Below are 27,690 nucleotides of genomic sequence, written 5' to 3'. Positions count from 1 at the left end.
CAACACAAGATCTGCTATAAAGATGATACAAGATTTTGAAAAACAAAACACTCAAAGAAAACGAAAAAAGCATCGAATTCTCTTCAAATTTCACACATCCATACATTTTTGCTAACCCAAGCTTTGTTGTGAATTTGATATTTTTCAGGAACTCCTTCCGATACCTCACCCACAAAGGATCACAATTTTCCTTTGTCATAACATGCTCCACAAGTCAGCGATTCTTTAAAACTAAATATTTCTCCTGAGATGAGTATGGATTTTATGATTTCGGATGGATGGATTGATTTGGATATAAATGTTCGATTTTCTTGTAATTTTTGTTTTTTTCAATAACTCTCTGTGACCTTCTTTAATGTTATTTTGCGGGGAAAAATTTAAAAATATATCCCAACAAATTACTGGCCAAACTTCTTATTGATTGGACGTCCCCTCCCGCTATATATTTATTGCAAAATACATACAAAGATGGGCATGTCTAAATCATATCAGGAGATTATTGCTAAGCCAATATTATGGGTACGTATTTTATATTATTACATGGCCACATTGTCTGTTGCTATAGTAAAAACCTCTTATTTTTTTCCAATTCAATCATACCCAGTTTCTGTATTCCACAAAGTTATTGAATAACCTCTTCTAGTATTTTAGAAATTTGTCATCGTCATACACTTCTACATACTATGTACTATACCTAGCCCCTCTACCCACTCTTTTCATTCATATGTTAAGCGTTTGCATGAGATCATTTTGGTTTAGTTTGTTTTGATTGTTGAGTCAGTTGATAAAATTTTAGCCGGTGACATGTCAAGCGAATTTTCCAAAGACGACACTACTAAATTCAATGTTTCCATTTCCGATGTGGATCCGGTAAAAGATTATGAAAATCTTATGGAAAATCGTCAACACTATGATCCAGAATCGGGTGTAATTTTTGCTGAAATATGGGAACAAATTTGTTATGCAGTATGTGATTGTATATGGAAGTTATTGTTCGATGATACCACGCCAAGTGAGGATCAGATCAATAAAGCTAAGGAGTTATTAAAGAAATTCCGGCTGGATTCAAAAATAATTAATCCTTATGTTTATAATGGTTTCCAAGATAAATTGCGGGATGAATGTCTTAACCATAACAATTTAAGAGAATTTTGGAAAAGTCTTTTGGAGGATGACGATGATGATGACACAGATATTGCCCCCGCCGTGCCACCGTGTGGTGAAGTTTACTATAACTTTATGTTCAGTCGAATCGTTACACCTCTGAACACAAAAACATCACCCAAACAAGATGTGGTATTAAAATCAGAAGATTTTGATAAAAATCTACCTTTGGCCAAGTTATTGGAGAATTATGAAAGCGCCAAGAAACAAATCGATGCCATACACATTGCAGATGATAAATTTAATGATATTTGGATTCAATTTCACAATTTGATTTGTGATTGTGTATGGAGTTTTATCATCGATGCAAAACCATCTCCCAATGAAGAACAAATAGCCAAGGCGTGTGGCCTTTTGAAAAGATATAGGGATGATGCTGTCTATATTAATTGGTCAATGTATAATGAATGGATGGAAAAGTTTCGTGAACAATTATTGGAGAATGGAATGGAAGAGTTTTTGCAAAAAGAAATCATTGCCAAACAATTGGGGCTTTGTCGTTCGTTTCGGGCAATGCAGGAAAATCAAATCTTGAAGGCAGTTAATTTACAATTTGCGGCAACAGAAGTGGATTTTAGTGAATTGCAAGCTAAATTGCCACTGGCCGAACTCTTGGATCTTTATCACAATGCCATGGACAATAAAATGGACATGGATTGGGAAACCTTCTCCGATATATGGCAACAATTTTCGGAGGCGGTGTGTAACTGTATTTGGCAAATAATGTTTAATGATACGGGGGACACTGCCTCCTTAACTTCTGCACAAATGGAAAAGGCCAGTGTATTACTGAAAACATACCGAGAAGATTCCATTATGATAAATCCCACATTTTATAATGAATGGATTTACAAATTTCGCGATGAATTATTGAAACGTGAATTCTATGATTTTTGGAAAAACGAAATTGTTAAGAAGGAATTGGGTCCATGCTGGGCCAGAGATTCAGATTTCTTTGATGACATGGATGATCCAGAGCCGGCAGAATTTTATAATTATGCCGGATGCCAGGCTGCTTGGTTAAGTGAAGCAGAGGGAAAGGAAACCGCTGAAGAAAAACAACAAAAGCCAGAAATTGCCAACACAACACCAAAGTCAACAAAACCCATTTCCTTGTCAAATCCATTAGAAGACTATACACACAATATGTTGGTGCAAAGGGACTTGGATATGAATGATAAAGCGGCATATAAGAAAATTTTCTCCGAAATAAGACATGTTTTGTGGCAGTTGTTATTTGGAAATGAAGAAAAGTCCTTGTCCCAGGAAACAATTAATAAGGCCTCATCCCTGTTACAGGCTCACAAAGAAGATGCCTGTTACTTTTCACCCTATGAATACAATGAATGGATTGTGAAAGTACGCGATGAGTTGGTGAAGCGCAAATATTGTGATTTTTGGCAAATAATAGTAGACAATAACTTGGGACTTTGCTCTGCCAATGATTCACATTTCTTTCACAATCGACGTGATCCAAAACCCAAGGAATTTTATCGCATTGGTACAGAGTTAATGGCAGTGTAAAACAAATATTAATATTTGTTTATCAATGGATTGCATTTAAACGTTTATATTCGTTACAAGTTTAACTTTCTTTACCAAGGCAGCTAAAGCAGTATAAACTGAGTGCATTTTTATTTTAATATTTATGTATATTTATGAGATTAAATATTTTCTTTAAATATATCTTAAAGTTCCATTATAAATTTAGTTAATGTCTAAATAAATAAAAACTAAAACAAAATTGACTATCGAAATATGATTTCCTTAAACATCTTGGGTGAACGCTTTTTGATATTTATTTATTTATTTATTTAAATCGTTGAAATTAATTGTTATTAAAATATGTTTAATTTGGATAACATTTTTGACGGTGGGCTTGATTGACTTGATCTTGTGACTGCAGAATATAATAAATATATTTTTTAACAGTCCACAACGGTGAGATGAAAAGACTGCAACCAAACTCAGACTGCTTTCATGCCTAAGCCACTCGTCCGACAGCTGTTAAAATTATTCCAGTAACAGCTCATTATATTGTTTACAAGAGTACAAAAGCATTGTGGTGAAAATTTTCCAGAAAAAAGTTATTCGTGCTGGAATTCAAGCGTGACAGTGTCATTTCTTTATATTTAGCCGGAAAACCACAAGTGGCAATCGTTAGAGAACTCCTCCATTTAAATGTGAATAAATCTTTTGTGTCTTGTACCATCGCTCGTTAACGTTATACTGGTAGCGTAGCCCCGCCTCGCTATGGCCGAAAAATGGCTCGCGGGCTGAACCTATCGCAATATTCCATTTGACAAATATTGAAAAATGAGCTCGGGGTAAAGCCATTGAAATTCCAAAAAGTGCAAGAACTTACACCGCAACAGAAAGAAAATAGACTCAAAAGATCTTAATAGTTGCTTCGCTTAACCGAAAGTGGTGAATTGCCGAATTAGGTTTTCTCCGATGAGAAAACATTCGTTGTCCAACAGTTTGTAAACAAACAAAATTATTGTATTTACTTGCCAAAGAGGTCAGCTGAAAATGTGCACCTTCGTTTGGCCACCAAAACTAAAGAGAAACCCGGCCATGGTGATGGTGTGGGCCGCTATAACAGCCGATGATGGCTCTCCACTCATATTAATCGACCGTGGCATCAGAATAAATGCCGAATATTATCGCGAAAATATTCTGGAGGGTGTATTAAAGCCTTGGGCACGCAAACATTCTGGCCGCAGACCTTAGACATTCCAACAGAACTCAGCACCATCGCACTCAGCACGCGCCACCCAAGAATGGTTACAAAATGAGGTTCCTCGCTTCATTTCCAGATACCAATCCGTTGTACTATTGTGTCTGGAGTATTTTGGAGAGCATGGTTGGCACTAAAAAATACGAAAGTGTCGATCATAAGCGCTTCGCCGGGAATAGACCAAAATACGCAGAGCAGCATTCGGACAGCGTGTGACGGTTTCATTGGCCGTTTGAAGGCCATAATTCGTGCCAAAGGTGACCAATTCGAACAAATCTAAACTTATTCTAAAATTTTACGCTATTTCCGACATTTTTTTGCTTTCATTCAATAAAATTTAAAAAAAAAACATGTAAAAATTATGGCATTGGAATTGTTGCAGTTTTTTATCTCACCCTGTATATATCTCTAAAGGTTTATTTCGCAACAAAAACTATAGATTTTGTCGAAACATACGTTACAATGAGCATTTTGAAAATATCTGAGTTTGAATATTTTCTGAACATTTTTTGTTTATTATTGAAAAGAATACACACACATTCTGATATTTCCAAAAACAGTATGTACATAAAATGTAATAGTACGTTTATATATATGAGGGTCAACCCACTGGATTTGAATTTAAATTGTCATATCCATTACTTTTACTTCAAATAAATCCTCTCAAAGTAGGTTAACCCTACAAAAAGTTCTAACGTAAACTTGGCATAAGACTTCCAAGGGATATTAATCCCAAAGATTTCCCAAACTGTAGCCACATTAAAATTTGATTTTTTGGATCTGTTTATGAATCGATGTCTCCAATTTTTTGAAATTTTTAATTCAATAAATTCTGAATTTTGCCGAATAATGTTGGATAGCTTTTTTGCAACGTGCGAGAGAAAATTCTTTCAATACAAGTTTCTGAGTAATTTTGATTGGAAAAGTTATCATAAATACCTATTGACAATTTTTTTGATAGATGACTATTGTTAATAACCGGAGAAACCAAACTGCGCAACTGTTTCAGCTCAAAATTAATTTTTCATAATACCTTAAACACATTTGTAGATATGTATACTATATTCGATATATTTTTAATATTAACTTCTTATCGTCGCCGCAGACCAATGTAAACAAAGGCTAAATGCGTACATTTACTTTGCGCCCTCTTTTCATAAGGGATTACATAGCTATTTGTTTATTTACGTTTTACTATATTTTTAATAATAAGCACTGTAAAATGTAAGGTATGTAACTTCCCAATGTAGTCTATATAGACTACAAAAGCTATAAAAATACAACATAATCAATTCGCCTGTCTTTTAGGAAGATGAACAAACAATAAAGCAGTAAGTTATGCCGGAACGAATTTGAAAAATTTCCAAAAAAATAAAATTAGTTAAAAATTCTGTTAAAATCTTGAAAATACCAAAATAGGAAGTCGCCGTTATATTGGAAGGACCAACATAGGCACATTTTGTCATAGGTCATTACAATATTCAAACACGAAACTTGAAAAAACAATCCGGTGAATAATGCCGCTAAAATCATTAAAATACGGAATCTAGGGAGGTACTGTTATATGGGAGCTATGCGAAGACCTGGACCTGCATAGACAATTTTCTGTCACAGGCTGTAGTACCCATTAGGAATTTCAAATACGACATTTCAAACAATTTCGGTGAATAATGTCGTTAAAATCACCAAAATACTGAATATAGGCAGGTACCGTTATATGAGGGCTATACGAAGACCTGGACCTGCATAGACAATTTTCTGTCACAGGCTGTAGTATCCATTAGGAACTTCAAATAAGAGATTTGAAACAATTCCGGTGAATAATGTCGTTATATGGGGGCTATATGATATCGTGAACCCATCTTCAAACTTGACCTGCCTGCAGACGAAAGAGTGACCTGTGCAAAATTTTAGCTTCCTATCTTAATTTGTTTTGACTCTATCATGATTACAACATGATAGAATTTTGCACTGATCAAGAATATATATACTTTGTACTTAATTAATTGTCTTTAATTATTATTTCGATGAGCTACATACGGAATGACGAACTTAATATACCCTCCATACTGAGTGTGGTGGAGGGTATAAAAAAATAAAAAATCTGCCTTTTGTCTGGGGTCATTTCTATGATTCTACTCCTGTCTAAAAGTTGATAACTGGAATAAATCCGAAAACTGTTGTATGGAGCAGTACAATTAAACCAATTCAAGTGCAAAATCCAAAGGTGGGTTGTAAAAGTATGAAAGCCATCGGAAGCCCATCCCTTTTCACTCTGGCTAATGTTTATACAAGTAACATTAATATATAAAAATATTTATTTCGATTTCCAACTTACCACCCATTGTACCTCACACTATTCAATAAAAATACATTAGCTTTCTTTCAACTTCAATTTGGTATCATGATTTCAGTTTTACTAAATTTGAGCAATTATTGTCTGTAAATGTGTTCTTATCATCTAACTTAAGGCTAGGTTTTGAGTAAATAATTTCCTTAATTATTCTATAAGGCTTGGTGGTGTTATTTTCCGCTGTCGATTGACTGGAATCCAATAGATAATGATACCAATCTAAATTATTGACATTCGGTGTTTCACCACCCAATTCTGAGGGTAAAATGTCCTTAGAAACTAATTCATGTAAAGAGTTCAGATTCGTGCCGTGTATGTAAAAACGTTCTTTGATTTTCTCCTTGAGAAATGGTTTGATGACCGACAAGGCCAATTCCACATACCAGGGTTGGGCTATGAAATGGATACCCTTAAATTTAATGGGCATGCAGTCCTGCAACATAAAAACATTGATTAATAAATATTTTTCCTAAAAACAAAAACACAACTTACTTGTAATCCCTCTATCATGGTTTTAAGTACTTTCGGTGTTAGATGTGATGATTGCTTGAAGGTAAAATTGGTCCAATCAACGATGACCACAAATCCCAAGGCCTGATTCTGTACATCTTCGAGTAGTTTATCCAGTGTCAACAACAACGCTCTGTATATATCCAATAAACTATATTTGCTGGTATTCCAATTTGCTGCGGTAAATGTTATCACCTTACGTCCCCGACGATCCCGTTGATCCAACAGCCCTGGATTACCATCCCTCAGAGCCAATTGAATTTGTTCATCGAATATATTGATATCTTTTAATATTTGAGCATTTGTTTGTTTATATTGTAAATATTTTATTAACAACTCCATGGCGCTGTCACAATCAAACTTTCGAGCGTGCAAGAAACGAGAGAGGAAACAGTCGTCGCTGCAAAAGGATTTCTCTTTCAATGCCAGATTTAAACTTGAGGCTGCCATATCGTTGAATTTCCTCAATAAATACTGATGATTTTTTACCGAGTTGTGATTTTGTTTCACCATCTCGTTGTCATGATAACAGGAGGCGGCCAGCGTCCGGTTGTTATACGCTCGATTAACAGTAAACTCGAAATATTCCGCCATCTGAAAAGATAAGCAAATTAAAATATATTAATTTTAACTTGAAAATAATTGTTTATAATGTAGGGGATAACCTCAAGTGATATTTAAATGTGATCGATAACAAATTGGGTGTAAAAAATTTTAATTAACTGATCAATTCAGGTTAATATCTCAGGCGATTCAGTTTTTTTCGAATTTCGACACAGTCTTCAGAGACAGGTGAGACTCAAAATCCTTCCCAGATTACAAAAGTTAAATTAATATTAATTAAGAACCACAGTTAGGAGTTTAATATTGACCCAGCCAGATGGAGGCTAATTCTCGGACTGTGATAACGAAAAACTATATTTCTCTCATAAAGTATCAAAAGAATTGAGAGGTCGATACCCTTTAAATTGGGTAAATACCCAAGATTTACCCAAATTTTGGGTCATAGTACAAATCATGTGTGTATTGTTTTGAATAAAAAGACAATAAATTGAAATTATTTCAAATATAGATGCAACAAAATTTCATATTTTTCACGTTTACGAGCAAAAAAAAAGTATAATTTTGGGATGAAACTATATTGTCCCTCTATCTTGGATTCAATTTTGTGGAGAAAACCCAATCTTCCATTCATGTTTTGTGAGTTTTCTCCAATATATTAATCTTGTCAAAAAAAAAAATAAAATAAAAAATAAAAATAAAATAAATAAATAAAGTCAATTAAACAATTGACTCAGTTTGATTTTGGCCCTACGATCCTTTGTTATTTTCCGAAGAAGCCAGCCGACGACTTAAGCCAGCCAAATAAAGCTGGAAATACATAAAGCGCATATTTGGCTGGCTTAAGTCATCGACTGGCTTCTTCGGAAATGAACAAAGGAGCCTAGGGCCAAAATCGAACTAAGTCAACCTAAAACTCCTTTGTTCATCTACGAAAAAGCCAGCCGATGACTTAAGACAGCCAAATATGCGCTTTATGTGTTTCCACCCTAAGCGCTTTATGTATTCCCACCTTAAAGGTTTAAGTACATAAGAAGCTTGAAGTCGTGGCTAGGCATATTTTGTGACATTTCATAAAGAAATTACAGAGCCTCACTAAAATCCTGTCGTCGTTTTCCATTATAATTTGACATTAATATGCCTAGCCATGACTTCAAGCTTCTTATGTACTTATACCTTAAGACTCCGGTACAGACATGGTAGAAGAATACAGGTCGATGCATCAGCGCTTGGGAACATTGATATGTCAATTTTTTTTAATGTTTTTCCAAATATAGATTTTTATACCCTACAACACTTTGTGTTGGGGGTATTATAAGTTTGATTAGGCCAAAAATTATGTAACACCTCGAAATATTGATTTCCCACATAGGAAAGTATATATGGATTTTCCTATCTCGCCGAGCTGAGTCGATCTAGCTATTTATGTCGGTCCGTCCGTCTGTCCATGTTAATTTGTAACTCTACAGGTCGCAATTATGGCCCGATCTTCACGAAATTTAGAATGGAGGTGGGGATAAGGTCAGAATAGAACCCTATTTCTTTTGGAGATGATCGCACAATATTTAGGGGTCGAAAAGGACCAAAAACTGAAAAAAATCCTGAATTGGCAGTTGCTCTACAGGTCGCAATTATGGACCAATCGACGCGGAAATTAGCATGGGGCTAAATCTGGGGCAGAAGCCTTCCGATTTTGATGGTCATCGGGTAATATTTAGTAGGTGAAAAAGACTATAATATTTGTGATAATAGACGAACAGGTCAATTCTGACCGTTACGTACAATGTGTACATACAAAGGAAAGGAATGTTAGATGGAATGCTTATACCTCAAGAATGGCTGGACCGATTTCGACAAATTTTGTCAATTCAGAATGCCTTCTTGACATAAAAGTATAAAATCTAAAAAAATCGCATAAAAAAGTCAAAAATTATCTTAATATAGATTTTTTAGTATTTTGTGACATTTTTTTATTTTTTATATTTTTTATCGCATGCGATTTTTTAAATTTGACTTATAATATTAAGGTGTACATTTTGTAATATTTTTCCACCTTACAACACAGGTTTGGGATATTATATACAGATTGCAATTATCGTCCGATCCTCACGAAAAGGGTAGGGTTAGGCTCAGAAGGGCTAGGCCTATTGTTTTCAAAGATGTCCGCAATATATTTAGGAGTTGGAATGGACCAACAACTAAAAATGTTCCTGATTTTGCAGCCGTTATACAAGTCATAAAGAGAGTTTAGGACAGCGTATAGAATGGACCACTACTTTTGTCTGAAAAATACCAACATTACTTACAGGCGATAGCCGAAATACACAAAATGCGAACTTCTGCCTTTTTTGCTGATTTCTTTGACGAATATAGTCAAATATCGTAGACAAGAAGATCGTATAGAAGAGTCTAAATTTGGAGATACAGAGGAGCCTCTTGCTTTTGGAGATGATCGCAAAATACGACGGAGTGCGTAAATATTGGGCAAATGTTCCTGGTGAAAATGCTAAGGGTAATGTCTGGGCAGTGCCTCGTCACATCATTTTAAAAGCGAAATCTTCCAAAATGGATTTGGACATAAGGGGGCTTCTAACATATTGTAGTTTTGTAGGGTATCACATGGTCGGCCCCGCACGACTATAGCCTTTGCTTACTTGTTATATATTTTCTTATGCGACGTCATTTGGAGGTTCTTATAATTCGTGTTTTTCAACAATTTTTACAAATTTAAATAATTTTTCATTCAACATTTTTAATTTCAAAATTGGTTTGACATTTCATTGTCCCAGCAGCTGTGTCGATTCGTCTACCTATATTCTTCTACCATGATAGCAGCAAAACCCAGTAATATCGCGTTTAGATTCAAAACATTATCAGGATTTATTGTCTTATTCGGAATTATTCAACCAGATTTACCAAACAAAAATGGTTCTTCTCACGATCTGATTTATTTTAAATACTGTGCAGAATCTACATACTTAGGGAAAGCACCACTGGGTTTTTGACAGTTCACTCCAAACTCGGAAAAGTTTCCGCAAGTTCGTTGTTTACATTTTTCATTTGAACTAATAATGCAAAAAAAGGCTTAAAATTGTATTTCCTCATGAAAATACATTATTTTTCTAATAGTATGTTTACATATAAATGGGTTAAACCAGTGGATTTGGATTAAAATTGTCATATCCATTAATTAATCTTCAAATAAATCCTCATAAAATAGGTTAACCCTACAAAAAGTTCTAATGTAAACATGGTATTACAGATGGTCACCAACATGGTAGAAGAATATAGGTAGACGCGTCGACACAGCTGCTTGGACAATGAACTGTCAAACCAATTTTGGAATTAAAAATGTTGAATGAAAAATTATTTAAATTTTTAAAAATTGTTGAAAAACGCGAATTATAATAGCCTCCGAATGACGTAGTATAAGAAAGTGTATAAAAATCTACTTATAATTGAAAAGAACATTTATTTTTTTTTTGTCATATCAATGTTCCCAAGGGTTGATGCATCTACCTATATTCTTCTACCATGGTCACCAACGTGAATAAATACATATATTTCAGCATTAGTTTCGTTCGTTTAATTTCCCTGTAACATAACAAAGAAGTTATTGAGAAAAAAATTATGATTTCTTTTCTCATATGAAAATTGTAAAAGGTAAACGAACAGCATAATGCAAAACATTTGTAAGATGACAGCTGATCCATCAACACAACTTTCACGCAAATTTTAGCAGCAGAGTAAATAAGTAAATAATAGGTCTGTTTAATAACACGAAAAATTTTTTCTCAGTAAATGTTCTTAGTAAGAACTTGTAACCTGAGCAATGTAAAAAGCATTGCCAATTCGCTCCCATTTAATGGACTTTGTAATAGATTGTACTAATTATTGGGTAAGCCAAAGTTCGAATGATAATCATTATACAGCAAAATTAAAATGATTGATTTGGTATTTCAATGCGTAACATTACACAGTTAATAAAAATTAAAGATGCAACATCGGCTGCAAGACAATAGGTTAGCTTTTTCATTATTGTCACAATCGATTCCACCCAGATGCTATTTTCTTTTCGAAAAAAGAGCAATGACCCAATTGACCTAAAATTGTAACACAATCTTCTTTTTTATAGGTATTGAAATTGTCAATAAGCTCGTTGCGCCTGTGACAATAACATATTTAACAATGTCTGGCATCGATGCGCAATTTCAATTGTTACAATTGATAAAGAAGATTAAAAAACAAAATTGAATTCGATATCTGTATTACACAAGTTTAAAATGAAAAGAGGACATAAAGGGCTGCAATCGAAATTGCCAAATATATGTGTGTTTATTTCATTTATTTTTTTGTCGTGAGAGTGTATCCAATAAAAAAGATCATTAAATTTGGAAAATTTTATGCATTATATGCTCTATTTCAGAACTGTAAAAACGTACCATATTTTCCTTTTTGACATCGGAAAAAAAATACAAAACTAGTATATTCTTGCAGGTTCTAGAACATAACAATAATATCCTTACATTTTATATATTTTTCCCAAATAAGTACGTACAGATGTCCCAAATACACTTTCTTTACCACAAACGTATTATGTGCGAAATTAAGTCACATTTGGCGCCCAACGTATTTTTTGTTGTCTGTTGTTTTAATCCTAATAAATCGAACTCGATAAAACTAAATAGTTTGGATTTCATGACCTAGATTCCGTTAGTAATAATGAAAAATATATTTTTTATCCACTCCAATTTATTCAACGGAATTGTCTGAAATTTTGTACTTCTAATTTCTAATGGGTGTATATCTGCTTTACAAAACAAATGTTCATAGTTTTTACTACGATAACCGATTTCCCCTTTATGATATCGAAAAAAAAATGCAAAACTAGTAGTAGTAGTGGCAGAAAGCAAGCTTGCTTGAGGTGATCGACCCTTTGGTATTTTTTAGTGCCAACCTTCCTTTCCAAAACACTCCAGACACAATAGTCCAACGGATTGGTATCCGGAGATTTAGGTGACCATTGTTCGCTGCAAATGAAGCGAAGAACCTCATTTTGTAAACATTCTTGGGTGGCGCGTGCTGAGTGCGATGGTGCTGAGTCCTGCTGGAATGTCTAAGGTCTGCGACCAAAATGTTTGTGTGCCCAAGGCTTTAGTACACCCTAGATAGTATTCGGCATTCGGTCGATTAATACGAGCGAAGAGCGACCATCGGCTGTTATGGCGGCCCACACCATCACCATGGCCGACGCTTGAGTTCTGGGGGCCAACCAAAGGTACATATTTTCAGCTGACCTCTTTGGTAAATAAAAACGATCTTTTTGTTTGTTTACAAAATGCTGGCCAATTAATGTTTTCTCATCGGAGAAAACCAAATTCGGCAGTTCACTCTTCAGCTCTTTTGAGTCTATTTTCTTTAGTAAGCTCTTGCACTTTTTGGAATTTCAATGGCTTTAACCCGAGCTCATTTTTCAATATTTGCCGAATGGAATATTGTGATATGTTCAGCTCACGAGGTATTTTTCGGCCACTGCTACGCGGGTTTCGATCAAGCCGCTTCTTTACTTATAGACACATTTCTGCTGATGTTGCTTTTTTCTTCCGTCCACTTCCTTGACGTCGGTCTACGCTACCAGTATCACTGTCACGAGCGATGGTACGAGACAGAAAAGATTTATTTATATTTAAATGCTGGAGTGCTCTAACGGGCTCGGGTCACGATATCGTATTGCCCCCATATAACGGTACCCCTCGATATTTGGTATTTTGATGATTTTGACCACATTTTTCGATGGAATTATCTGGAATTCTACCCAAGAAGTTCCTTGTGACTACCCCTTGAAAGAGAATTGTCTATATAGATTCACGACATCGTATATTCCCCATATAACTGTATTTCCCGACATTCGGTATTTTGATGATTTTAGTCACATTTTTCAATGGCATTCCGCGGAATTCTACACAGGAGTTCTCTGTGAGTACTTTACCCCCTGGAAGAGAATTTTCTATATGGGTTGACGATATCGATATATATAGAATGGTGCCCCCCGATTCGGTATTTTGATGATTTTAGCCACATTTTCCAATGGAATAGTCTGAAAATCCACACAAGGAGATTCCTCTGAGTACTAGAAGAGAAGATAATTGTGTATAGCACCCATATAACGCTACCCCGAGATATTTGGTATTTTAAGGATTTTCCCGACATTATTCATCGGAATTGCGTCAAATACAACTATGACGGAAAATTGTCTATGCAGGTCCACGTCTTAGTATAGCCCCCCTACAACGGTACCTCCCTTTATTCTGTATTTTGACGATATTAGCGACATTATTCACCGGAATTGTTTCGAATTTCGTATTTGAATTTCGGAATCGTTACTACAGCCTATGACAAAAAATTACTTATCCAGCATCACGTCTTCGTATAGTCCCCATACATAAAGGTTTGCGAATGGTGGAGTGCCCGGAACAACTTAGCTTCTTTTTTTACAATTTTTATACCCTACACCACAAGGTGGTAAGGGTTTTATGTCTTTGTGCATTTGTTTGTAACAGGCAAAAGGAAACGAGATAGACCCATAATTCCTTTTGATGATCTGCATACAATCACATTTTGAATCGATTTATGCATGTTCGTCCGTCCGTCTGTCCATGTATTTTTGTAAACAAAGTACAGTTCGCATTTATTGCCCGATCCAGATGAAATTTTGCACAAATCATTTGTTTGGCCCACGGACGAACCCTATTGAACTTCGAGATAATCGATATAGCTCCCATATATATTTTCGTCCGATTTACCTTTTATTGTACACCAAACGTGTAATATCAGCCCGAATAGTATGGAATTTTGCACATACAACCAAATTAGGCCTGAAAATAAGTACGCCAAATTTGATCGAAATCGGTTCAGATATAGCTATAGCTCCCATATATATATTGTTCATCCCATTTGTTATGTTAGTCCTCCGCAGCCGTAATATGCACACTGTAACAACAATATTTCAAATGCAGCTCAGAAATACCTTTGCTAAATTTTATCGAGATCGCTTCAGATTTGGATATAGCTCTCATATATAACTTCGTCCGATTTACTTTTTATTGTACACCAAACCTTTATTTCCAAATGGGATGGAATTTGGCACATACGACCGAATTTAGTCTAGAAGGTAGTATGCCAAATTTGATGAAGATCGGTTCAGATATAGTTATAGCTCCCATATTTATTGTTCATTCGATTTGTCAAATTTGTTACCCACAACCGTAATATGCACTCCGTAACAACGATACTCGGGGAAATATATGAAAAACTTCTCAGAAATATCTTTGCCAAATTTTATCAAGATCGGTTCAGATTTGGATATAGGTCCCATATATATCTTTATCTGATTTCAAATTAATTTTGCACCAAATGGGCAATACAAGTCCGAATTTAAAAGATACAAATGCTTCGGCATGTTTAGTCCTTTGAACATTAAATTATAATTATAATCATAGCGTGTATGTTTGAATTCTCCCATAAAAACTTTTAATTGTTATGTGGAGCCCTACTAAATTAGCAAAGTGGGGTAGGGTATCATAAAGTCGGCCCCGCCAGACTTTAGGACTTTTTTTTACTGGTTTATACAATAGTGCTAGAGGTTTTTCATCTCGTAAAATACAACACTGATTCGATGATATATCAAAATTGATTACGAAAAGCAAAGTCGGCCTCGATTTTTTAACTTTTCGATCAATTGATAAAAGTCGAATAATCGATAAGTCGTTTATTTTTTAACTTTGCATTTTTTCGGAACATTATTTTTTTCTTTAATTTATTTTGTTTTAGTATTTGTTTGTGCCTAGACAACAGTAGCATTGCTATAAAAGTTGTGTGTTGCCCACAGCTATAATTTAATGTATTGGTACAGTAAAGTACATCTATTAGTTTCCCAGCAGACTATACAGTTTATGTGGCCCTTGGCAAGATGAAATGACGGTTTAACGATTAATTAAAAATAGATTTACATGTCCCTACAAAATATCACTACGACTTTCATTCCTTCATAGTTGAATATCGAAAAAAATCGAATGAAGTATTCTTGGCATAGACAAATGAAAATATAGACAACGAAATGGTCTCACCGTTCATCTTCGAAAAAAATCGGATCAGCAGATGTCGTCAATGTCGTTTCATGGGTTTGAGTGGGAATTTTGAAGTCACTCAATTCAAAAATGTTAAAAATAACAAAAACTGTAGGATATTTGTCAGTTGAAAATTATTTCATAATAAAAGAAATGTGAAAAGTACGGGATGACATCGAAAAATATGGGAATATTCCAGTGAAATTCTTGAAAAGCGATAAAATGTGTTTTCGAAGTCGAGTGGCTTGAACGCGTAAATCAATATGTTGACTATGCAAAACATGATGAGAGCCACCTGGATAAAAAGACAAAACTAACTTTTCGTTGTCTATATCTTCATTTGTCTATGTTCTTGGCGCCCAAATGATTTTCTATAATGATTCAAGACATGAAAAAAAACAAATTCAAAAATCAAACAGAAACACACTTTCAACAAATATTTGTAACTTATCCGCCTTAAATCCAAAAAAATTAAAACCACAAATGAGTTATGAGGGCAAGTATATTCAGAAAACTGACACTTCTTTGAATGAAATTTGACACCATCTATTATTTGAAAAAAAAAAAAATCCCAGCACTTGCAATTACCTTTAAATAATTATTCAATGAATTCATGATAGAAACCCGTTCACAATGTCATGCGCAACCACAAAACCAAATTGTGCCACCTGCAATAGTTCCGTATCTTTATTGTGTTTAAGAACATAATTTTTCAATTAAGGTCTTCCCCCGAAAATTAAATGCATGTTTTACGGAAAGATAATGTTTGGCGTCGTACAAACATTTCGAAAGCATTCGAAAATCAGCAACGGAAGAACTATGGCAACAATTGTTATTATTATTAATATTTTTCATTAAGAACATTGATTGATTGTCTGATCAAATAACAGACATTTGTTTATCTTCTTTTTTCCAATGAAATGATAAAACTGTACGTGCCCCCGGGTACGCTTTAACACCCCATATGTTCGATATAGTGCAAGTCATAGTCGCGGACAATGAATGGTTAATTTGAATGTTGGCGACGACGGTGTCTTCTTTTTTGTTTCCATTGGACTTTTTTTTTTTGGAGTACACGTAATAAGCGTATGTATGTGTCATTGCTGTTGTTGTTGTTGCTCTCTGTATATAGATAATTGAACATGCATGCATATCCAACGGGAGTACCTCAAGCGGAAACTTGATTTCCGTTTGCCACAAATTTTCCCGAACACCTTTCTTGATTTGAATTATTTAATGTTAAGCAGCTGACGTTATTATTGTTATGTCTCCATGTACGACAAACGTGTGCCACCGCCAACCAGCCAGACCTACATACATGCATACGAACATAATAAATGAGGAAAACGAAGATAGGAAATAATAGTTTGGTAGAAAGCAAAGAAGATGATAATTTTGTCGTTCTGGTTAATGGAAATTCAAAAAGAGTGTAACCTTTTCTTGGGGCGAGGGGGAGGGCGCGTTGAAAGTGTGTTATGGCCCACGGTACATTGTGGCTCAATGAAATGCTGGCAGAAGATCAGTAATTTATTGCTACACTAATATGATTTTGGGGGAAACGCCTACACTTTCTTTCAAAATTAGAAACAGGCCATGATTTTCTGGGGAGAGGGATAACAAATTAAAGGTATAAATATTTGGTTTGTCTGCTTACTTTCCCTACATACAGTGTGAGATAAAAAAAAACTGCAACAAAGTCAAACGGCATAATTTTTTAATTTTTGAAAAATGTGGGAAATAGCATCAATTTTAGAATAGCTTTAGATTCGTTCGAATTGGTCATCTTTGGCACGAATTATGGCCTTCAAACGGCCAATGAATGCCCGAATGTTGTTCTGCGGTATTTTGGCCCATTCCCGGCGAAGCGCTTGCTTGAGGTGATCGACACTTTGGTATTTTTTAGTGCCAAGCTTGCCTTCCAAAATACTCCAGACACAATGGTACAACGGATTGGTATCCGGTGATTTTGGTGGCCATTGTGCGCTGGAAATGAAACGAGGAACATCAATTTGTATTTAAAGTTTGTAATGGGTACTACAGCCTATGTCTAAAAATTTCGTTCGCAGTTCAATGTCTTTTTAGAGAATATTTTTTATAGCCCCCATATAACGGCATATCCCTTTATTCGGTATTTTGATGATTTTAGCGACATTATTAGTATTTGAAGATCTTAATGGGTACAACAGCCTATGACAAAAAAAAAAAAAAAAAAAAAAAAATATTCATGCAGGTCCACATCCTCGTATAGCTCCCATATGAAGGTAATCATTCCAATGGATTTTGGATTTTTTTTAAGTTCCTGGAGGCTATTAAAATTCAGCCCGGCCGAACTTAGCTGCTTTTTTACTTGTTTTTATATTCAATGCTGTTGGAAGCCAATCCATAGACGGCAAAAGCCCTCCATTATCACGCCCTTCTTTTATACCCACACACTAATTTATTGTCCACAGGCTACCATCATTGTCTTGTAGACCTTAATCCAAAGTTTCTGCATGCGACTGCTTGTTGTGATGATATTTCTTCCCACTTATTTACAGCATTGTCTTAATAATTGCCACACATGCCCCCCTCTGTACACTGATGGAAGGTACCACACATAGTATGTACATATTCAAGGATCTCTTGCAGCAGTGTTCTTGATTCGAGTGGCTTGCAACCTCAAGTTGTTGCATAACGCCTTTGTAAGATATTTTATTTTTGTTTTCAAAACAAATAAAAAAAGTAGAAGAGATAGCATACCATAGCTTATTTTTTAAAGCAAATAATGTCATAATCCAAAATAAGCAACGCATTTATTTTTGCATTGAAGATGTATAATTAGAGGCCATTTTCTACCTCACATTGTGTCAAAAATGGCATGTTGTTAACTTAAAACTCCAGTACGAGTGGTCATTGAGGTGTTAAGGCCGCATTAAACCAATAGACATGTTTTATTAGGTGTGTCTGATTATTCTAAAATTTCTAACAATTGTTGCAAATTTGTTCTGGAAATCTGTTAACACAAAAGTTCTTCAAAAGAGAGCGATTTGAGAGAACAATTTTGACACTTCTTTCACTGAGAGTATGCAAGTATTTGCTGCACAGGAAGCATTTATTATCCGATTGAGATGAAATTTTCCAAACAATGTTTGTTTGGCCTAAGGACGAACCTTATTGAAATTGGTGAGAATCGGTTGAAATTTAGATATAGCTCTTATATATATCTTCAACCGATTTCGGGTAAATTGTGCACCAAATGGCTAATATCAGTCCATATGACCTGAATTTTAGCACATCCGACCGAATTCAGCCTAGAAACAAGTACATCGAATTTGGTGAAAATCTGTTTCATCCGATATGGGGTTTTAAGTCCCTCACATGAGTGATATGCACTCCACAATAATAATCTTTGGTAACAGATATCAGATACAGTTCAGGATTAACTGTTTAAAATTTTGTCAAGATTGGTTCAGATTTGGATATAGCTCCCAGGTATATCTTTATCTGATTTGTTTTTTGTGCACTAAATGGCCAATATCAGTCCATATGACCTTTATTTTAGCACATCCGACCGAATTCAGGCTAGAAGCAAGTACATCGAATGTGGTGAAAATCGATTTAGCTCCCATATATATGTTTCATCCGATTTGGTCTTTAAGTTCCTCACATTCGTAATATGCATTCGACAACAATGATATATGGTACCAGATATCAGATACAACCCAGCTATACCTCTGCCGAATTGTATCAAGATCTGATCAGATTAGGATATAGCTCCCATATATCCTTAAAAAATTTCAGCTTTATTGTGCAAAAAATGGCTGATATCAGCCCAAAATAGATTGAATTTCGGGACGTACGTTTCCATTTGGTGGAACTCGGCTCCGATATATATATATATTTTAATATAAACCTAATATCATGCACCCCAAAGCAATGTTATTTGGTATAAAAGATTAAAATGTCTCCGTCGAATTTAGTGAAAATCGATTCAGAATTAGATATACCTATCATATGTATTTTAGTTTCCTCTGCAACCAAACTCTAACTGTTCTAAAGCCAAATGTTGATAGGTGGTATGATCTACTTCAAATAAATTATTTTGTTATGGGAGCTCTCCTAAATATGCATGTTGGTGGAGGGTATCATATAGGCGGCACCGCTCGACTTTTGACTTTTCCTTACTGGTTTCCATAAAAACATAAAAAGGTTTGAGGGCTTTGTTTTTTTATACCCTAATGACGAGGGCATGTAAAGTCTGTCATTCAGTTTGTAACACCTCGAGATATACATTTTAGACCCCACAAAGTATATATATATATTCTTCATCAGCATAAAATTCTTTGTCGATTTAGTGATGTCCGTACGTGGAAGTCTCTCTAGCTTCCGAACGAAATGAAGTAGCTTATTAATATTTTACTCAAATGTATATTATGTTTGCAGGACTTCTGGTATTGAAAATGGTCTACATAGGTCCACGTTTTGGTATAGCCCCCCTATAATGGTACCTCCATATTTTCGGTATTTTAATGATTTTAGCGATATTATTCACCTGCCTTATCTCAAATTTGGTATTTGATGTTCGTAATGGATACTACAGGCTATGACAGAAAATTGTCTGTGCAGGGCCACGTCTTCGTATAGCCCCCATATAACGGTACCTCCCGATATTTGGTACTCTGATGATTTTAGCGACATTATTCACCGGAATTATTTCAAATTTGGTATTTGAAGTTCGTAACGGATGCTACAGCCTATGAGAGAAAATTGTCTGCGCAGGTCCACGTTTTGGTATATACCCTATATAATGGTACCTCCCTTTATTCGGTATTTTGATGATTTTAGCTACATTATTCAACGATTTTTTTCGCATTTTAATATTGCAATGGTTTATGTCAGAAGTTGCATATGCAGGTCCACGTATCCAGGTATTGGGCGCCATATAACAAAATCTACTGAGAATCGTAGATTTTTCTGACAGCGAGAATTCTGATTTTCCATATTAAAATACACACAAAATTTTTGAGTGTTTCCGTTTAATAAAAGCTTAGCCCCATCGAACATGAAATTGTAAACATTTGCTCTGTTTTTAAGACGGTTAAAATTTTGCTATGATTGCTGATTTGTTCTCTATGACATCGACTTGAAAATCTATTGGGCGCCACCAAACATATGTTTTTTTGTTAAGGACTTAAACCACGTTTCCCTGCAGCTTTTAATGAAAGTTGTTTTCACATCAGTCGTACACAGATATCGTATAACAATAACTAATTACATTCGCACACAAGCATCTTTACACAGCTGTGTATCATTAGAAGTAACCGTATTTGTGTGGTTACTGTTGTTGTTGTTATAACATTTATATAAATACATGTAGATATACGTAAGTTTTGTATCTCGTTTTTTTATTTAGAATATGCTTGGCTACTTTCTCATCAAAAAGGCCAAACTAACCACAAACAATAAAAATAAAAAACACAGAGAGTCAAATATCAACAACAGACGAGTCACTTTCGACCACTACGTGTGAGTGAGTCGTCATTATAAAACAATTCAATTCGGTTTATGGGGCACTTTTGTTGCGTTAAATACCTTTTTTGCCTTCACTAATGATTTCAATTTAAATCAGTTTTAATTGTTTTCAAACAAAGTGGATGCAACACAAACTTTTAACTTTTATGACTCATAGCAACAATTAAGAAAAAAAGACAAATGAAAAAACACTGTTAAAACAACCGAAAAAATAACACAACAAAACTAGAATTTCAACAGATTCCGAAAATGAAATGAACGGAACGAGCGAGCCAGCGAACGGACGAACAAACGTTACGCGTTTAACACAGTTCCTAAAGCAACTGCTGGTTTGGTTGGTGTGTTTTTGTTATGTATGTGGGTAGGTTGTTGTTTTAACAATGGTAGTAGATTGATGTGGTTGTTGTTGGTATTTGTATCGTGTATCTAAAAAAAATACACATGGTAGCGGTTGCTTGGCTAAAAACACAGAGTTGCTATGGCTATAGTTACTGGGTGTAACACCCAAATGACATGGCAACCCGTTAAAAACGGTATTAAATGCGCAGCCGTTAAAAATCTGAATTTTGAAATTTTAAGATATGAAGCCGGGTCTATCATGGTTGTTAATAGAAACGAAGAAAATGTTAGTAAAAATAAGAATATTAGGCCATGGGATACCGAACAGCTGAAAGTAATTAAAAAAAAAAAAACTATTAAATAATTGTTTCACATAAAAAAACTTAAAGATACATGATTTTTGATTAACTCAAAATCCTCCGCAAAATCATAATTTATAAATTCTCATTATTGGTCTAAAAAAACTTTTAAAATAAATAACATTGTATCAGTCGGTTTTGCCGACAGATGTATACCCCCAGCCATGACTTACGGTTATTCAAACAGTTGACCCTTTACAGGGGAGGTTCCGAAGCAGTTAGCCAACATTCACGATTCGTATCTGACCTAAGACTGATATAAATATCACAGCGTGACAGATTTGGACTATATCGACTACTTCCTATTCTTCATATGAGATACGGGGGGATATACAAAAAAAAAAAAAAACTGCAACAAAGTCGAACGCCATCATTTTTAAATTTTTCTTTAAATTTTATTGAATGAAAGCAAAAAATTTCGGAAATAGCATAACATTTCAGAATAAGTTTAGATTTGTTTGAATTGGTCACCTTTGGCACGAATTATGACCTTCAAACGGCCAATGAAACCGTCACACGCTGCCCGAATGTTGCTCTGCGGCATTTTGACCCATTCCCGGCGAAGCGCTTGCTTGAGGTGATCGACACTTTGGTATTTTTTAGTGCCAAACTTGCTTTCCAAAATTCTCCAGACACAATAGTCCAACGGATTGGTATCCGGAGATTTTGGTGGCTATTGTGCGCTGGAAATGAAGCGAGGAACCTCATTTTGTAACCATTCTTGGATGGCGCGTGCTGAGTGCGATGGTGCTGATTTCTGTTGGAATGTCCAATAGCCAAATGTTTTTTTTACCATCGAAAAAAAAAAAACAAATTCGGCAGTTCACCACTTTCGGCCAAGCGAATCAACTCTTTAGCTCTTTTGAGTCTATTTTCTTTCTGTTGTGGTGTATATTCTTGCACTTTTTGGAATTTCAATGGCTTTACCCCGAGCTCATTTTTCAATATTTGCCGAATGGAATAGCTGGTTAAGCTGACGAGCCATATTTCGGCCACGGCGGCGCTATTTTTGATCAAGTCGCTTCTGTACTTTTCAAACCATTTCTGCTGATGTTGCTGTTTCCCTCCGTCCACTTCCTTGACGTCGGGCTACTGATTGCGTCACGGTAACGAACGATGGTACGAGACACAAAAGAATTATTCACATTTGAATGCTGGAGTGCTCTAACGATAGCCACTTGTGGTTTTCCAGCCAAATATAAAGTCACGCTATCTGTCGAACAAATTAAGATGGAAGGCTAAAATTTTGCATACATGCATAGTTTACCAGTAGACAGGTTAAGTTCGTAAATGGGCCATGTCGGTACACATCTTCGTATATAACGGCACCTCCCGATATTCGGTATTTTTATGATTTTTGCGACATTATTCACCGGAATTGTTTCAAATTTCGTATTTGAAGTTGGTAATGGTACTACAGCCTATGACAAAAAATTTCGTCAGCATACCACGTCTTCGTATAGTCTCCATATAACAGTTTTCATTTAAGTGGTAGTTTCCCGAAGTTTTTTGAAACTTTTCAAGTTCCTTCGAAATGGTGGAGGGTATTAAAAGTTCGGCCCGGCCGAACTTAGCTCCTTTTTTCTTGTTTGGTCTTAAAGTTCCCTCAAAAATATTCTTTAAAAATTCACGTTTGTTGGCCTAAAAATTCATTTGAAGATATTCTCTAAAAAATTACTTTTGTTGGACTAAAAATTCCTTCAAAAATCTACGTTTGTTGGTCAGGTCTACGTCTTCGTATAGTTCCCGAAGTTTTTTGAAATTTTTCAGGTTTCGTCTAAGTGGTGGAGGGTATTAAAAGTGCGGCCCGGCCGAACTTAGCCCCTTTTTTAATTGTTGGGTCTTAAAGTTCCCTAAAAAATATTTTTTAAAAATCCGCGTTTGTTGGCCTAAAAATTCTTTTGAAAATATTCTCTAAAAATTCCCTTTGGTGGGACTAAAAATTCCTTCAAAAATCCACGTTTGTTTGTCTAAAAATTCTTTTAAAAGTATTCCCTAAAAATCACTTGTGTTGGTCTAAAAGAACCTTCAAAAATATTTTCAAATTTGGTGTTAGTTCCCTTAAAAATTTTCTCTAAAAAATCACTTTAGTTGGTCTAAAAATTCCTTTAAAAGTATTCTCTAAAAAATCACTTTTGTTGGTCTAAAAGTTCCTTCAAAAATCTTTTCAAATTTGGTGTACGTTCCCTTAAAAATATTTTCTAAAAAATCACTTTCGTTGATCTAAAAATTCCTTTAAAAGTATTCTCTAAAAATTCACTTTTCTTGGTCTAAAAGTTCCTTCAAAAATATTTTCCCTTAAAAATATGTTTTAAAAATCCACGTTTGTTGGTCTTAAAATTCCTTTAAAAGTATTCTCTAAAATTTCACTTTTGTTAGTATAAAAGCTCCTTCAAAAATATTTTCAAATATCCACGTTAGTTGGTCTAAAAGTTTTTTCAAAAATATTCGTTAAAAATCCACGTTTTTGGATGTAAAAGTTCCATTTAAAATCCACGTTTGTTGTCTAAATACCCTTTCTAAAATACCCTTTAAAAATCCACTTTTTTTTTTTTCTAAAAATTCCTTTAAAGACCAACGTTTATTCATTTAAAATTGTTCTTTAAAATTCCACTTTGGTTGTTATAAAAATGTCTTCAAAATATTTTCCAAAAACCCACGTTGGTTGGTGTAAATATATCTTCAAAAATATTCCTTAAAAATCCACGTTGGCTGTTTCTAAAACTCATTTAAAAATAAACATTTAAGGGTTTTTATACAACCTTTTAACCCCATAACTATTAAAAAGCTGCAAATTCATATTTACTGATCTATTAATACCATAAAACTTATTCCTAAATGTCCGGTCTAATAACTTTATAAATATATCGGCACAATTTTTTTTTTTACGAAATATTCATATTATTTTATTTTCAGGATATTTAAAAAAAAACAGGTTTATTGGGCTACTAATTCTTTAATTCTTTCAACCCCATTTTAAAATCATAATTTATAAAGTATTCTTTAAATTCCATGTTTATTCTTCAGTGTATATCGGTCTGATAATTTCGATTATTTCAGGTATCGATTAAAATAAAAACTGTTTTGCATCCCTTTAATCTCTAAATTCGTAAAGCGTCATGTCGGTCTGATCTAATAATTATCTTAAACGTATTTTTTAAATAATAATTCAAACAAATACTCTCTAAACCCCATTTTTATTCTTCAACAAACATTGATCTGATAATTCCGATTATTTTAGGCATCGATAAAAACAGAACTTGTTGTGCGTCCCCTCTATACCCACATTCGCAAATAAAGTGGCATTTCGGTCTTATGCCCCACACTCATTCGTAAACAACAATTTGTTCTTTATTTGTTTTTCGTCATTATTTCTCATTATTTTTTTTTTCTTTTAACTATTTGGAGCGCTTTTAATTTTGTTAGGCTGTGGCCAACAATGAAATTGAGCTTTTGATAATATAAATAAAATAATAACTACAACTTAACTTGCGTCCATATTGCATTGCACAAAAAGAAACGAAGTCCATGATGTCCTCTTCTACCCTACCGGCTGACTTTGAGCACTTTGAAGCCAACATATCCCTGGAAACCCCAGTGGAAGATTATGAGAAACTTCTGCAAGAGAAACTAAAAATAGATGCCATTGTTAGCAAAGACATGATGAATAGAATTTGGAATAAGATATCAACAGCGGCCCAGTCAACTGTGTGGCAACTGTTGTTTGAAAACAAATCTACTGACGAAGATATGAAGAAGGCAACTGCATTGTTGAAAATCTTAAAAGATGATTCCTGTTTCTATTCTCCATGGTCTTACAATGAATGGATTGTCAGGGTAAGAGATGAATTGCTACTGCGTCGCATGATTGACTTTTGGAGAAAGGTTCTGGTGGCGCAAGAGCTAGGTCCTGCCTGGGCTAGAGATTGTGATTTATTTGAGGATTCCACTGATCCAGAACCTGCGAAATTCTATGAATTTGAAGGGTGCAAAGCGCCTTGGATAAAGGAATAGGTAGTCGAAGACACAAAGGAGTCAATAACTTATATTCCGAACATAATAAAACCAAAATTATATACCTTGTAGGATTGTCTCTGAAAGGTAATTTAATTTTGAAATATAAATTGATGCGTATATGAATGTAAAATGCGTACAACGGAATTGTTCCAAATATAAGACTACAAATTACTTTTATCACAGCAATTCAGAGTATTGCGTCAACAATAATATTGAAATATAGCCTGGCATTTGGATACCAATGATCAGATAGCTATGTGCATATTTAGATGCATTTTCGGCTCATTGAATTCTCTAGGAAAGTATCAAAGCAGAGGAAATTAAATCACGTAAAAAATTACATTTGGCTGAGAGTATTTTTAGGCCGGCTTAGTTTTATTTTTAAATACACCGCATAGTTGGTATGAATATTTGAACTACGCCTAAAATTATGCTTTATATTGTTGCCATTTTTGTTTATTATGCAAAAAAAAAACAAAAAAAAAAAAAAAAGTAGTTACATTAACATTTTTAGCTATATGGGTTTATTATATTCGAAGTGGACAGGTAGTCCACTTTGTACACCCTCAGCCATATAGCTACAGAGTGTATATATCATTTGATACGGTCAAAATGTGCCTCATCGAAGTAACGGTTTAAAAGATTGAGTGCCTCCGAGCGAAATCGGTTTCAGGACATTTGGAGTCGATCCATTCGTCCGTCTTTCTGACTGGCTGGTGCGCACGACAACTCTCCAAGGGAATATTCGATTTGGTCTACACTTTGTACATCTTATTATGTTTACGAAACTTAGATGGAGTTCCGAAATGTGATATATTGGTCCACTCCTTCTGGAACCTCCCTCACGAAAGACCAACATTTAAAAAAAAAAACAAGTAAAAAAACATTTAGTTCGGCCGGGCCAAACTGTTAATACCCTCCACCTTAGGGTAAAGTAAACATTAGAAGAAATGTGGCAAAAACCATTAAAATGCAGAATATCAGCAGGTACCGTTATATTGGGGCTATACCAAATCGTGGTATAGTCAAGATTTGGTATCATCAAATTACCGAATATCGGGAGGTACCGTTATATGGGGGCTCTACCAAAACGTGGACCTATAATTACAATGACTCGCCACACGAACTGGGACCCATTATGATCTACAACTACCAAATTTCAGATGTTGGGAGGTACCGTTATATGGGGACTATATCAAAACGTGGACCTATACATACAATGTTTCGCCACACGAACTAGGACCCATTATCACCCACAAATACCAATTTTTAGACAATTCATGAAAAAATGTGGCAAAAACACCGAAAATACCGAATATCGGGAGGTACCGTTATATGGGCGCTTTACCAAATCATGGACCCATACATGCAATGTTTCGCCACCGGAGCTGGAACCCATTATGACCAACGAATACAAATTTATAGACAAATCCGTGAAAAAATGTGGCAAAAAAAAATTAAAATACCTAATATCGTGAGGTACCTTTATATGGGGGCTATACCAAATGTTTTGCCACACGCACAGGGACCCGTTATGACCTACAAATACCAATTTTCAGACAAATCCGTGAAAAAATGTGGCATAAATAATCAAAATACCGAATATCGGGAGGTACCGTTATATGGGGACTGTACCAGAACGTGGACCGATATATCTCATTTTCAATACCAACCATCCTAGACACAATACAAATTGCTCTACGTCAAATAATGTGGGCTGTATCGTGATTTAAACATATAGACAGACGGACATCTTTAATCGACTTAAAATTTTATGCTGATTATGAATATATATACTTTATGGGGTCTACGACGAATATTTAAGGATGTTACAAACGGAATGACAAAGTTAATATACCCTCCTTTCCAAGGTGGAGGGTATAACAATTACCTTATAGAATGATAAAGTTAGGTTAAAACTTTGCAAATGTTTTATCAGTCTTAGGCCAGACGAAAGGACTTGGGTCTTTAATGAAAAATCATCCATTCAATTTCGGGACATCCGACCGA

General features: G+C 34.9%; 2 protein-coding genes across 2 annotated transcripts; one reads left to right on the top strand and one right to left on the bottom strand.

The window, feature by feature from the left end:
* Window positions 1-365: 365 nt before the first annotated feature.
* On the top strand, window positions 366-25,755 carry LOC101900473 (uncharacterized). The gene is made up of 2 exons (XM_005178219.4): window positions 366-2,684; window positions 25,140-25,755. The coding sequence occupies exons 1-2, from the start codon at window positions 805-807 to the stop codon at window positions 25,675-25,677; spliced, it is 2,418 nt and encodes an 805-aa protein (XP_005178276.2). The 5' UTR covers window positions 366-804; the 3' UTR covers window positions 25,678-25,755.
* LOC101900307 (clavesin-2) lies at window positions 6,284-21,316 on the bottom strand. Its single transcript, XM_005178218.4, has 3 exons — window positions 21,026-21,316; window positions 6,750-7,361; window positions 6,284-6,690 (listed from the first exon to the last, which is right to left on the bottom strand). Exons 2-3 carry the CDS (start codon window positions 7,359-7,361, stop codon window positions 6,307-6,309), a joined length of 996 nt encoding a protein of 331 aa, XP_005178275.1. The 5' UTR covers window positions 21,026-21,316; the 3' UTR covers window positions 6,284-6,306.
* Window positions 25,756-27,690: the final 1,935 nt, after the last annotated feature.

This window comes from Musca domestica, unplaced genomic scaffold (assembly GCF_030504385.1).
Source record: "Musca domestica strain aabys unplaced genomic scaffold, Musca_domestica.polishedcontigs.V.1.1 7, whole genome shotgun sequence".
NCBI classification, from domain to species: domain Eukaryota; kingdom Metazoa; phylum Arthropoda; class Insecta; order Diptera; family Muscidae; genus Musca; species Musca domestica.
Note: the sequence above shows the minus strand (reverse complement) of the source record. Positions and strands in the feature narration are given on the sequence as shown.

Bases quoted from the DNA above. Each gene is read 5' to 3' on its own strand.
- LOC101900307 (XM_005178218.4), bottom strand. From the start codon at position 7,361: ATGGCGGAATATTTCGAGTTTACTGTTAATCGAGCGTATAACAACCGG. The intron at 6,691-6,749 runs GTAAGTTGTGTT...TTTATGTTGCAG, and splicing joins CCATGATAGAGGGATTACAA to GACTGCATGCCCATTAAATT.
- LOC101900473 (XM_005178219.4), top strand. From the start codon at position 805: ATGTCAAGCGAATTTTCCAAAGACGACACTACTAAATTCAATGTTTCC. The intron at 2,685-25,139 runs GTAAAACAAATA...AATAAAATAATA, and splicing joins GGTACAGAGTTAATGGCAGT to ACTACAACTTAACTTGCGTC.